This window comes from Anomaloglossus baeobatrachus, chromosome 6 (genome assembly GCF_048569485.1).
Source record: "Anomaloglossus baeobatrachus isolate aAnoBae1 chromosome 6, aAnoBae1.hap1, whole genome shotgun sequence".
Classification (NCBI taxonomy): Eukaryota; Metazoa; Chordata; class Amphibia; order Anura; family Aromobatidae; genus Anomaloglossus; species Anomaloglossus baeobatrachus.
The window spans coordinates 299,513,787-299,528,061 of record NC_134358.1 but is presented as its reverse complement, the minus strand read 5'-3'; the positions used below and the strand labels follow the sequence as shown (position 1 = coordinate 299,528,061).

At 44.3% G+C, this 14,275-nt stretch overlaps 1 protein-coding gene across 1 annotated transcript in view; it reads right to left on the bottom strand.

Moving 5' to 3' along the window:
* Nucleotides 1-4,581: 4,581 nt before the first annotated feature.
* CTNNAL1 (catenin alpha like 1) overlaps nucleotides 4,582-14,275 on the bottom strand; it is a 321,643-nt gene continuing 311,949 nt past the window's right edge. Inside the window, exons 18-19 of the mRNA XM_075314887.1 lie at nucleotides 9,408-9,491; nucleotides 4,582-5,530 (exon numbers count right to left, since the gene is read on the bottom strand). Of these exons, the coding sequence (XP_075171002.1) occupies nucleotides 5,366-5,530; nucleotides 9,408-9,491 (249 nt within the window). The 3' untranslated portion in view covers nucleotides 4,582-5,365. The remainder of the gene's footprint in view (nucleotides 5,531-9,407; nucleotides 9,492-14,275) is intronic.

The window sequence follows — 14,275 nt, the reverse complement described above, 5'->3', positions numbered from 1 at the left end:
TAAGGGTAGAGGAGGCCATATAAGATGGCAGCTATATGAGAAGAGGAGGCCTTATGAGATGGGAGCTATATGGGAAAAGGAGCCATATGGGACAGGATCTACATGGGAAAAGGAGCACATGGGATGAGATCTGCTGGGGAAAGAGGCCATAATGGGATGCGATCTGCTGGGGAAAGAGGCCATAATGGGATGCGATCTGCAGGGGGAAAGAGGCCATAATGGGATGCGATCTGCAGGGGGAAAGAGGCCATAATGGGGTGCGATCTGCAGGGGGAAAGAGGCCATAATTGGATGGGATCTGCAGGGGGAAAGAGGCCATAATTGGATGGGATCTGCAGGGGGGGGAGATCTGTAGGGGGAAAGCAGCCACATGGGATGAGATCTGTATGGGGAAGGTCGTCCGTTCCAATTTTAGCAGGGCTCCTTTAGTAATAATTTTTAAAAACTGTAGAAAAATCATTTAATACAATATGACTGACAGTGACTGGAACATCTGGTGCTGGACAAGAGATTGAAGGTATAGGAAGGGAAAGAGATTTTACTTTAAATTACTTGTATTTTTTGGTTGAGGAAAGTGCGTGAAAATGGGTGTGGTTAACAAAATGGGTGTGGTTTTCAAATGGGCAGGGTTTACAGAGAACCTGTTAAAAATTTAAAATCGCACCCCTGCCAAGGAGGCATTATTACCATGTATGGGGCACAGGGGTGGCCTTATAATATGGAGCACTAAGAAGAGCACTGTTTTTGTACCTCCAGCAGTTGCAGTAATAGGGACACATATGGCAGCAACGGCTCGGTATTGGGAAGATGAGGAGTTTGTGCTTTGAAATAGATGGGGACAGAAATGGAAATGTGAGAAGTCAGATGTGTCTTTGTTGTAATCTCTGCAAACGAGTTGTGGTCAGATAAAATGTCATATTGGTCTGGGTCAGATGGAAAATATGGGAAAAGTAACAGACTCCATCCATATAGCGATCAGTGTTAGTCTTTGTATTTATTTCCAATAACCCAGTAATCTGCTGAGGTTCCCCTGTATTATGCACATGTATTATGTGGTACGCTACCGTAGTTGTTACCACAGATACCTGCTTAGGAGCCCACTTCCCTGAACACCTAGACATTTCTGATGCTGTCTGATTTGTGCTAGTTCCATTTCCAGAACTTCCACCTACCGATTGTAAGACCTGGTTCACACGACCGTATTTTCAGGCAGAGTGCTATTCTTTATATATATATATAAAAAAAAACCTGAAAGCATTCGGACCAATTTTATTCAATAAATCAATATGCTGTAATTTTACTCTGAAATCAGATGAGACTCACCCCATTCAAATTTATAGGTGCAAGGGAAAAAAAAAAACAACAACAAACATGCCATAAACCGTATAGCATCCGATTTTTACAGACATTGCAATTCTATAACATAGGAAACCTTAAATGGTCCTTTAAATGATTACTAGGTGCTGCTTTAAAAAAAAATAACGGATTGTATATGGATGAACAGTGAGAAAAAAAAATCATCCCACTTTTCTGGATGAAAATCAGATCCATTTTTTTTATACCGTCGCCTAACTCTAACCTAAAGATCTTTTCCTGTTTTCCAGAAAGGAACAGATTACGGATACCTTAAGGCCCTGTGCGCACTAGAAAATGGAATTTTCTTAAGAAAATTCCGCATGCTCTTGCGGGAAAAAAACGCAAAAAATCTGCACCGAAATCCGCATGCGTTATGTTGCGGATTTTGTGGGGAATTGCCACAGGTTGTTCCCTGCGGGATTTCACAGTTCTCCCCGCTTCTGCTGTCCGTGGTGCTGAAGTCTCCGGGCCGTGCTGTTGTCCCAGGCGGCTGCCTCCGGCGCTCTGCTGTTTGCGGGTAAGCTGTGCACTGCATAACTGCATATGCATGAGCCGGCCTGGAAGCAGGAGAGCAGTCAGCTGATGTGTAGTGACCGCTGGAGTCCTCCACCTGTCACTGCAAAGCACATCAGTGAAGTCACCACTGATCCCGGCGGCTCACTTCTCTTGTGTCCTGACCCTCACAGTGAGCAGTCATGGTCTATAGCGCTCACTGTTAGTACCAAGTGTAGCAGAGCTGGAAGCGTCGTGGGACATCTTGTGGATTACGTCGGACCTGGAGTGCTGTTATTAGGGGTTAATAAAGTGGTGAAAGAGGGGGCTTTTTTGTCTTTAATTTCAAATAAAGGATTGTTGGGATATTTGTGCTTATTTACTTTCACTTACAGTTTAGTGATGAGGGGGTGTCATATAGACGCCTGCCATCACTAAACTAGGAGTTAGTGGCAGCTATGGGCTGCTGCTATTAACTCCTTCATTACCCCGATTGCCACCGCATCACGGCAACGGGAAGAGCCGGGAAAAGTCCGGGACTGTCGCATCTAATGGCTGCTGGCTGATATTTTTAGGCTGGAGGGCTCCCCATCCTGAGAATACCAGACCCCAGCTGTGAGGCTTCATCCTGGCTAGTTATCAAAATGGGTGGGGGGGACTGCACGCTGTTTTTTTTTTTTTTTTTATAATTATTTTACTGTACGCTATAGACCCGCCCACCGGCGTCTGTGATTGGGTGCACTGAGACAGTTGTCCCTCAGTGTGGGTGTGTGTCTGCCTGCAACCAATCACAGCCACCGGGGAGCAGGGAAGGAGTGAATACGAGATGGAATAATGAGCCGGCTCTGGAAGATGAAAGAGCCACTGCGGGAGCAGTGTGACAGCCGCTCGGTCATCGGTGAGTATGAAGCGCTTGCTCCTACCCCTTTGGGCCAGATTTTGTTCCCCATAAACTTTACATGGGTAGCAGCATCTGGCCAGATACTGGGGATCAATCCTCCACCGACCCAGAGTCAGCGGGTGATTGATCTGCCAGCCCTCGAAACTGCAGGGACCTGCGGAAAAGAAGTGACATCCAATTGTTTTTGCTGCAGGAATCCCGCAGCAAAACATGCAGCTGTCAAAATCCGCATAGTGCGCACAGCATTTTTTTTCCCCATAGGATTTGCTGGTGAATCACTGCAGAGATGTTATGAACATTTTCTGCAGCAAAACATGCAGGAAATCCGCGGCAAAAAACAGAAAGTGTGCACAGGTCCTTAAAGAGGTTGTCCAGTCATAGATATTAATGATCTAACCACAGGATATATCATCCACAACAGATTGGTGTGGATCTGGCCCCCCCTCAAATTAGTTTACATTTTCTTTGACAGTGGCTGAGCGGCCTTTGCCATCTACTACCATACAGCTAGATTTAATAATAGGCGCTCCGTCGCCTATTGTTCCTGAAGGAGAGGGAGATCTCTCTGAAACGCATAGTAATAAATCATATTGATGTACAACAGAAGCCTCCTCTCTTACTGCTGCACAGCATTCATACCACTTTTATTCTCTACGGCCATCTTCACCACACGTGGATGGACAGCAGCCGTTACACACCAGCGTACTACAGTTAGTTGTGACTCACACAACCATGCAAGGTGAGCTTTCCAAGTGGGTTGCCTTCCTGGTGCCCTCTGATAAGACCCTATTGCTTGCACTGTCTTAAAGTTGTTTTTTTTACTGCCATGGATAGGTTCTTAATACTTATGCCTGGTCAAGCCCTTGAATGTGAATAAAACTACAACATATTCATGTATGGTTATTGCCACCTCCTACCACGGCTTTGTGGCATGTAAAATTGAGTGGGAGAGCTACTGCCTACGCATCACTCCTCCCTGACATGGACAATACATGTAAGGAGGCACTGGATAATCATGTCTGTGACCAGATGGTTGCATGTCACGCAGAGTATCTTAGGCCACAGATTCTTAATTCCTTAGTAGGCCCCAATGTCTTACTTTTAGCACTGTAACAAGCAACTATTCCCAATGGTACATTGTTTCTGCTGCATTGTAAATAATCCAGTCCTTTTTTTCAGCCCTAACTGGGAAACCAATATGGAGAAGGTTTATAGACTTACTAGGAATTAAGAATCTTTAACTCAGTTTTTCTTCTTGACAAGAAATGTTGCTGGGGACACTGCAAATACAGCATCAAATCTTATTTAATCTTAAAAATTACTACTGTGAAGAAGAAATACCAGATGGAAGTATTTTGTGTTAAATAAGGAACTAGCATTACCAAAGATTTGAGGGACCAGTGTTTGGCATTGTCGTTGTTGGATCAAAAAATGAAAGACAACACCACAGTGAATAGTGAACTATCCATTTACCGGTCTTCCATAAAAATAACCCAGAGCTGCTTATTTCTTTCCTAAGGTATTATTGAAGAGTAACATCGATACAGCGGTTACTGTTCAGTAACATCTTAGTAAAGAAGCAGTGCCAGATTAGTGGCCAAGATGGTGGGTTGTGGGATATCATAATCCTGACATTAACACCTGACTTCGGTAGAAAGTTGGGTCCTTTTAATCATTCATCCATTTCTGTTCTTGAAAAATATTTGGCTGGGAACAAGGCAAATTACATTCTAGACTGCCGAGTGCTCCATATATATGAAATCAGACAATGACACACAAGATTCATTAGAATTTTATTTTAAAAATAGAATCTTACATTGTAAATGTTAATGTAAAAAAACTACATTTTCATGAAACTTAAATATGGTATACATTCTGAGAAAAGATATCTTCTTTATCATGCACTTTAAATCCTAGGATTTAGAAGGGTGAGCTTTAGAAATCTATGAGAGTGACAACAGACCCAGGGAAACAATCAGCATGTTCCATCAAGTCGCCATCTCCAGCAGCTAACTACAGGACCAACTTCAAATCTAAAAACATAACACGCAGTCAAACTAGCTCAGAAAATAGTTCTTTATGAGAAAATCTCCAATAAATTTAAAGAGCTCAGCAGCAAATTTACAGTTAATACGGTGTGGGGACAGTGGTGGAGGTTTTACATGTGGATATAGTGTGCGGTTTATTCTTGGTTGTGAACATGAAAACAGGAGCTGATCAGTGCTTCAGACCACAAAACATTGCCCTGATACAGGTAAACACAATACAACTGATAAAAAGCAAACCAGCAAGGATGATACACTGTCGACAGCAAATTTGTAACACCGCAAATAGAAATTAGAATTTCTGTATATTACACGTATACAAACCATAGCAGCATCTTTGGGTTTAGGTTTCCATTAAGACATTCACAACAGAGCTTTTAATAACCATAGATAACAATGTGATTGGTGAAAGGAAAAGAATACCCATTCACATTTAGTAAAGATTTTAACCTGACAGAGCAAATGTGTAGGAAGTAAAAATGGTACCAGTACAATGTGGAGCAAAACACAAATAAACGTATGTGGAGCTTAATAGCTGACATCCTCTCATTCTTCAAGGAACTTTTCATTGTTATTTACTTTCTAAAAACGTCAGGTTGGCTACATGGTGCTCCAAAGACTTTACTCCAAAGACTTCTACTGCTTTTCCTTCTAGTCCATCTTCATTTGAAACATTCTGTATCCGGTTTTCTTTCCAGGATCCTGTAGGGCGGTAGCATCCATTCCCCACTTTACACTGCAAAATAGGAGCATACTTTGTTGTAAAGAAAAATACTACACATAGTGACGTAGAGCAGATTTCACTATTCTATCAACCCATTATAGGCAGTGGAAAGTGAAAATAAGGAACTAGTATCAAAGATTTGAGGGACAGCTCTTAGCAGGGTCTTTGTTGGATCAAAAAATGAAAGATAACTCCATTATGGCCAGTAATTATCCATACGTTTGCTTGTTTGGTTTTTAAGAATTGAATGGTCTTCTATAACTGCCATGCCATCTACTGCCATGGACTTTACCAAGATGTTACCAAACAAACTCAATTATACATAATTATATTTATACATCACACAATGGAGGTTTTTTTTGGGAGGGGATGACTGTACACTTAAAAGTTTACATTTAGGGAACATGTGAACAAGAAAAAAACAACAACTGACGGAGGGTCCAATGAAGCAAGATGACCAGTTAAAAAAAAAAGAAGAATAGAATGCTACAAATCTGATGAATGACATTAATGGGCACTGGTATCAATGCATTAAAACAGTATTGTTACTACTCATATTGGTATACAGTGGGTACGGAAAGTATTCAGACCCCTTTAAAATTTTCACTGTTTCATTGCAGCCATTTGGTGAATTCAAAAAGGGTCTTTTTTTCTTTCATTAATGTACATTGTGCACCCCATCTTGGCAGAAAAAACCAAATGTAGAAATTTTTGCAAATTTTTTTTAAATAAGAAAAACTGAAATATCGTATGGTCGTAAGTATTCATACCCTTTGCTCAGACACGCATATTTAAGTCAGATGCTGTCCATTTGTGATCCTCCTTGAGATGGTTCTACTCCTTCATTGGAGTCCAGCTGTGTTTAATTAAACTGATAGGACATGATTTGGAAAGGCACACACCTGTCTATGTAAGATCTCACAGCGCTTGTCAGACCAAATGAGAATCATGAGGTCAAAAGGAACTGCCCAAGGAGCTCAGAGACAAAATTGTAGCAAGGCACAGATCTGGCCAAGGTTACAAGAATTTCTGCAGTATTCAAGGTCCTTAAGAGCACAGTAGCCTCTATAAATCTTAAATGGAAGACATTTGGGACCACCAGAACTCTTTTTAGACTTGGCGGTCCAGCCAAACTGAGCAATCGTGGGAGAAGAGCCTTGGTGAGAGGTAAAGAAGAACGCCAAGATCACTGTAGCCGAGCTTCAGAGATGCAGTAGGATGATGGGAGAAAGTTGCACAAAGTCAACTATCACTGCAGCCCTCCACCAGTCGGGCCTTTATGGCAGAGTGGCCCGACGGAAGCCTGTCTTCAGTGCAAGACAGCCTGCATAGAGTTTACAAAAAAATAAAAATGAAGGACTCCCAGACTATAAGAAATAAGATTTTCTGGTCTGATGAGATGAAGATGGAACTTTTTGGTGATAATTCTAAGCGGTATTTGTGGAGAAAACCAGGCATTGCTCATCACCTGCTCAATACAATCCCAACAGTGAAACATGGTGGTGGCAGCATCATGCTATGGGGGTGTTTTTCAACTGGAGGGACAGGACGAATGGTTGCAATTGAAGGACAGCTGAATGCGCCAAGTACAGAGATAACCTCTTCCAGAGTGCTCTGGACCTCAGACTAAGGGTACCTTCACACTTTAGCGATGCAGCAGCGATCCGACCAGCGATCTGACCTGGTCAGGATCGCTGCTGCATCGCTACATGGTCGCTGGTGAGCTGTCAAACAGGCAGATCTCACCAGCGACCAGTGAACAGCCCCCAGCCAGCAGCGACGTGCAAGCGACGCTGCGCTTGCACGGAGCCGCCGTCTGGAAGCTGCGGACACTGGTAACTAAGGTAAACATCGGGTATGGTTACCCGATGTTTACATTAGTTACCAGTGTGAGCAGGGAGCAGGGAGCCGCGCACACTGCTCCCTGCTCCCTGCTCCCTGCTCGATGTGTAATGCAGCTACATGTGCAGAGAGCAGGGAGCCGCGCACACTGAGCGCTGGCTCCTTGCTCTCCTAGCTGCTGTACACATCGGGTTAATTAACCCGATGTGTACAGCAGCTACATGTGCAGAGAGCCGGAGCCGGCAGCACAGGCAGCGTGAGAGCTGCAGATGCTGGTAACTAAGGTAAATATCGGGTAACCACCTTGGTTACCCGATGTTTATCTTGGATACAGCTTACCTCAGCTGTCAGACGCCGGCTCCTGCTCCCTGCTCGCTTCATTTGTCGCTCTCTTGCTGTCACACACAGCGATCTGTGTGTCACAGCAGGAGAGCGGCTTTGAAGAAAACGAACCAGGGCTGTGTGTAACGAGCAGCGATCTCGCAGCAGGGGCCAGATCGCTGCTCATTGTCACACACAGCGAGATCGCTAATGAGGTCACTGCTGCGTCACAAAAAGCGTGACTCAGCAGCGATCTCGGCAGCGAGCTCGCTGTGTGTGAAGCACCCCTTAGTCGAAGGGTCACCTTCAAACTAGACAATGACCCTAAGCACGCAGCTAAAATAACAAAGGAGTGGCTTCAGAACAACTCTGTGACCATTCTTGACTGGCCCAGCCAGAGCCCTAACCTAAACCCAATTGAGCATGTCTGGAGAGACCTGAAAATGGCTGTCCACCAACGTTCACCATCCAACCTAACGGAGCTGGAGAGGTTCTGCAAGGAAGAATGGCAAAGGATCCTCAAATCCAGGTATGAAAAAATTGTTGCATCATTCCCAAGAAGACTCATGGCTGTACTAGCTCATAAGGGTGCTTCTACTCAATACTGAGCAAAGGGTCTGAATACTTATGACCATGTGATTTCAGTTTTTCTTGATTCAAAAATTTGCAAAAAGTTCCGTTTTTTTTCTGTCAATATGGGGGATGGGGTGCAGAGTGTACATTAATGAGAAAAAAAATTAACTTTTTTCAATTTATCAAATGGCTGCAATGACACAAAGTGAAAAATTTAAAGGGGTCTGAATACTTTCCGTACCCACTGTAAATGTATTCGTCTTCAAAATGCCAATATTCATGGTTCTGACCCATCAATCCATCACAAAAAAAAAAAATAGATTTGTCTATAAATTTAAATCAACCAATGAACCAATCAATGAAATAAACAACCTATTGTTTTTTTCATTGTTACTTGTCTTTCAATCTGTCCATCTGAGAAGTAGCAAGATTAGTCCAAAGAGGATTATAAAGACAGATTTGTGCAAATAAAATGGATAGATAATGCACTTCCCAACCTAAGGGCTGGTTCACACTAAGCGACAGCGACAACGAGGTCGCTGTTACGTCACCATTTTCTGTGACGTAACAGCGACCTTGTAAGTCGCTGTTATGATCGCTGCTTAGCTGTCAAACACAGCAGCCGAAGCAGCGATCATAACCGCGAGAGCAGGGAGCCGCGCACACTGCTTAGCGCTGGCTCCTTGCTCTCCTAGCTACAGTACACATCGGGTTAATTAACCCGATGTGTACTGCAGCTACATGTGCAGAGAGCAGGAGCCGGCAGCACAGGCAGCGTGAGAGCTGCGGAGGCTGGTAACTAAGGTAAATATCGGGTAACCACCTTGGTTACCCGATGTTTACCCTGGTTACAGCTTACCGCAGCTGCCAGATGCCGGTTCCTGCTCCCTGCTCGCTTCATTTCGTCGCTCTCTCGCTGTCACACACAGCGATGTGTGCGTCACAGCGGGAGAGCGCCTTTGAAGAAAACGAACCAGGGCTGTGTGTAACGAGCAGCGATTTCACAGCAGGGGCCAGATCGCTGCTCAGTGTCACACACAGCGAGATCGCTAATGAGGTCACTGTTGCGTCACCAAAACCGTGCCGTAGCAGCGATTTCGGTAGCGATCTCGCTATGTGTGAAGCACCCCTAAGATCTGTATAAGCTACTCACCTTCCTTAGTAATTTGCAGCAAATTGGAAGAACTTGAGATAGTATCATCATGACGGCCTTTGATTTCTGAATACATGTGTCAACCTATATGATAAAAATAAATTAAACCAATATTCACTCAAAACACAAAATTTGTGCTATTTCACACTTCAGGATCTGTAACCATTGGTTGTAGCTATCAAAGATTTATCTCTTGTTGCCCACTAAAAACCCAAGAATACACTCTGAAGAGCTTCACAATGTTATTAAACAAAAAACACAAAGAACCTTATAAAAGTCCCTGATCTCTGGGGTGTGGCTCGGTTGGGCATGTGAGTGTTCCTATAGCAGGAGAGCTCTGGGGGTAACAATTTGCCTGCATAGCCACTGCCGGCAGGTACCAGGTAAGGACTGCTGCCTCCAATGCAGAAGCAAAGTTGGCTAGTTTTGCTAGAATACCCCTTAAACAAACCATCAAAAGGAACTGAAAACCCACCTCTTCTGAAAACCCTAAAACAACCCTCTGACCAGTATACCACTGAGCAACCAGCTCTGTCCTCCCATACTGTGTACACTCAACCATACCCTGTAGACTGTGAGCCCTTGCAGGCAGGCTCCTTTCTCCTCCTGTATCAGTACGTTTTTGTAATGTTCATGATTGTGGTTTTTTTTTTGTATACCTTTTTCACTTGTAAAGTGCCATGGAATAAATGGCGCTATAATAATAATGGAGTTTATCAGGGCACATGCACCTGCAATTGTGTGTCTGCAAGAAACCTATCTTGAAAAAGATAGATCTCAACAATAATGAACTGCTCATAGATCAGCCAGTTTTAATTCAATATACACAAGCTATTCCAGAAGAGTTAGTATGTTAAGTCCATTCCCTTTTAAGCAATATCGCCCAAGATTGATGGGGACAGTACATTTGTCTGGATTCACTGTAAGATGTTTTCCAAGGAATTTTTATTGGTCGTAGTTTATGTCCCACCTCCATAGAATAAGGTATTGAAGTCGATAATACTACTTATGGAAAAATAGGGGATCCCTGTGTTAATTATGGGAGACATTAACAATATTGGGAAAAATCAAGATCAGATCAGGTCAGATCACCCCCCCCCCCTATCTATATTTGGCATATTGTTGTCACAATTATCATTCTCAGATTTGTGGCGTGTTTAAAACCCAAAAGTAAAGGTACCGTGACACATAATGAGATCGCTAGTGAGATCGCTGCTGAGTCACGGTTTCTGTGATGCAGTAGCGATCCAGTTAGCGATCTCGTTATGTGTGACACCTACCAGCGATCAGGCCCCTGCTGTGAGGTCGCCGGTCGTTGCAGAATGGTCCTGGCTATTTTCTTCAAAGGCGATGTCCTGCTGGGCAGGACACATCGCTGTGTTTGACACTGTGTGACAGGGTCCCAATGACAGCAGAGATCGTTATACAGGTCACTACTGCGACCTGTATCATTCCTGCATCGTTGGTAAGGTCTGACTGTGTGACATCTCACCAGCGACTTACCAGCGATCCCTATCAGGTCGCATCGTTTTCGGGATCGATGGTAAGTCGTTGTGTGTGACTGGGCCTTAAGGCAATTCTGTTACTTGAAATCTCATGAATCACTTTCACGTATTGACTTGGCCTTGTGTAACTAACATGTGTTGCATCTAGTAGAAAAGGTTCAATATCTGCCTAGGATCCTGTTAGATCATTCTCCATTCGTAATGTGCTTACAAGTCTCACCTAACCTTACATCATCCTTTAGGGTACCGTCACACTTTAGCGACGCAGCAGCGATCCCACCAGTGATCTGACCTGGTCAGGATCGCTGTTGCGTCGCTACATGGTCACTGGTGAGCTGTCAAACAGGCAGATCTCACCAGCGACCAGCCCCCAGCCAGCAGCGACGTGGAAGCGACGCTGCGCTTGCACGGAGCTGGCGTCTGGAAACGGCGGACACTGGTAACTAAGGTAAACATCAGGTATGGTTACCCGATGTTTATCTTAGTTACCAGCGCACACCGCTTAGCTTAGCGTGTGCAGGGAGCAGGATCCGGCACTGGCAGCGTGAGAGCTGCGGAGGCTGGTAACGAAGGTAAATATCGGGTAACCACCTTGGTTACCCGGTGTTTACCTTGGTTACAGCTTACCGCAGGCTGTCAGACGCCGGCTCCTGCACATTCAGGATTGTTGCTCTCTCGCTGTCACACACAGCGATGTGTGCTTATCAGCGGGAGAGCAACAATTAAAAAACGAACCAGGGCTGTGTGTAACGAGCAGCGATCTCACAGCAGGGGCCAGATCGCTGCTCAGTGTCACACACAGCGAGATCGCTAATGAGGTCACTGCTGCGTCACAAAAACGTGACTTAGCAGCGATCTCGCTGTGTGTGAAGTACCCCTTACACAATGGTCAATCAACCCTTTTTGTCTTCAAATTATACATGATAAATTGATAACTTCTACACTGCAATAATACTTTAAAGGAAATAATCTACAGTATTTTCCGGCGTATAAGACGACTTTTTAACCCCTGAAAATCTTCTCAAAAGTCGGGGGTCGTCTTATACAGCGGTGCACGGTGCTGCATGAGCCCATTGTTTAGTAATGCCCTCCTACCGGTCCCCTACTTACAAACAAACATTCTCACTTGTCCTCTGTTCCCACGGTGCTTTCAGCGTCTTCTGGCAGACTGCAAGCCCATAGACCCCCTCCGCGATAGTGACCTGTACACGGGGCCACAGCCGCTGCTGTCATGGCTTTACTGCAGTTGAATGCTTTGCGGTGCCGTAAAGCATTCAACTGCAGTAAAGCACTGACAGCAGTGATGGTGGGCCTGTGTACAGGACGCGATCATAGAGGGGTCTATGGGCCTGCGGTCCGCAAGAAGCACTCCTCCATGATCGCATCCCATACAAGGGGCTGCAGCTGCTGTCAGCGCTTTACTGCAGTTGAATGCTTTACGGCACCGCACAGCATTAAAGTGCAGTAAAGCCATGATGGCAGACAGTATCCCCATGCATCGGACGCTATTACGGAGTTGTCTATGTGTCTTGTGGTCTACAAGAAGCAGCTGAGGTCACCGCAGGAATGGAGTAGAGGTGAGAATAATGTTTATTGTGTGTAAACGACAACATAATAGGGGACAAGAAGGGGACTGGTAGGAGGGCATTACTAAACAATGGGCTCATTACTGCAAGGGGGGACAAGGATGAGCACATTACTAAACAATGGGCTCAATACTGCAGGGGACATTACTAAACAATGGGCACATTACTCAGGTCCGCTTATAATCGATTATATAGGGTTTATCCCAAACGCTCTATTTTAACTGGAAAAGTTGGGGGTCGTCTTATACGCCAGAAAATATGGTAGCCTCTCAAAGATTTTATGGGATGGGATGCCATGAAGGCCTTCTTAAGGGAGTATTGATATAGGCTATCAGTAGACAATAGTAAGATTAAGGCAAATCAGTTTGAGTTTTCCAAGTAAGATAAAGTAAGGGTACTTCTCACATAGCGAGATCGCTGCTGAGTCTCAGGTTTTGTAACATACCAGTGACCTCATCAGCGATCTCGCTGTGTGTGACACTAAGCAGCGACCTGGCCCCTGCTGTAAAATCGCTGATCGTTACACACTGTTCTGGTTCATTTTTTTGCTCGTTGGTTTCCCACTGTGCAGCACACGTCGGCGTGTTTGACGGCGGGAGGCCAACGAGAACTGACTCTGTAAGCAGCGTACGCTGGTAACCAGGGTAAATATCGGGTAACTAAACAAAGCGCTTTGCTTAGTAACCCGATGTGTACCCTAGCTACATATATAGGGAGCCAGCGCTGGCAGCCTGTAAGCGGTGTACGCTGGTAGCCAGGGTAAATATTGGGTAACCAAGCAAAGCGCTTTGCTTAGTTACCCCATATTTACTCTGGTTACCAAGCGCAGAATCGTTACATGAGTCGCTGGTGGCTGGTTGCTGGTCGTTGGGAAGATCTGACTGTTTGACACCTCACTAGCGACCCTGTAGCGACATACCAGCGATCCTGACCAGGTCGTATCGTGGTCGGAATCACTGTTACGTCGTTTAGTGAGACGGCACCCTAAGAGTTACAGAAAGCAATTTGTTCTCAAGTGTGATGCAAGTGATCTTTTTATCTGGAAGAAGCCCAGGAGGCTAAAAATAAAAATATGATTTCTCAGAAAAAAATTTTTTTAAGGATGGTGAAAAGGCTGGGAACCTATTACCTTGGATTGTAAAGACATAACCAGAGTCCACCTTTGTGGGGGCCTAAAGGGATGAGGAGGGAACTATAGTAAACCCTGACCTGGTGCTCAGTGTGTTCCTAGATTATAGAGATCTTTATGGATTTAAATTGACCTACACTGGGGACCAGATTAAATTATATTTGAATGAGATCAACCTTTCTAGCTCGTCAGAGGCTGACATTAATTGAATGGTCCTCTTCAGATGGAAGAGTTGCAGTTAGCTGTGGCGTCTATGGCTAATAACAAACCTCAGAGCTCAGATGGTCTTCCAGCAGAAATATATAAGAAACAATTTAGGGACATTTTATTGCCTAAATTATTATGCACTTCCCAGAAGGAGTGCTTCAAGGGTGAAGCTCTTAACCTGTTGAATGCGAAAGGCAGTGATTGTTGTTACATCTAAAACATAGTAAGGACTTGCTGCTCCTTGACTCCTATAAAGCAATATAGTTATTACCCATAGATATTAAGATCAATGAAAAAGTCCTGGTTATTAGACTTCATATAGTTATATCTACTGTGGTGCATACTGACCAGTTGGGTTTTAGGTCATCCAGATCTACAGCTGTTAATATCCGTAGATTGTATCAAACTCCAAATGCAGGGATATAATGAAGGAGATATAGT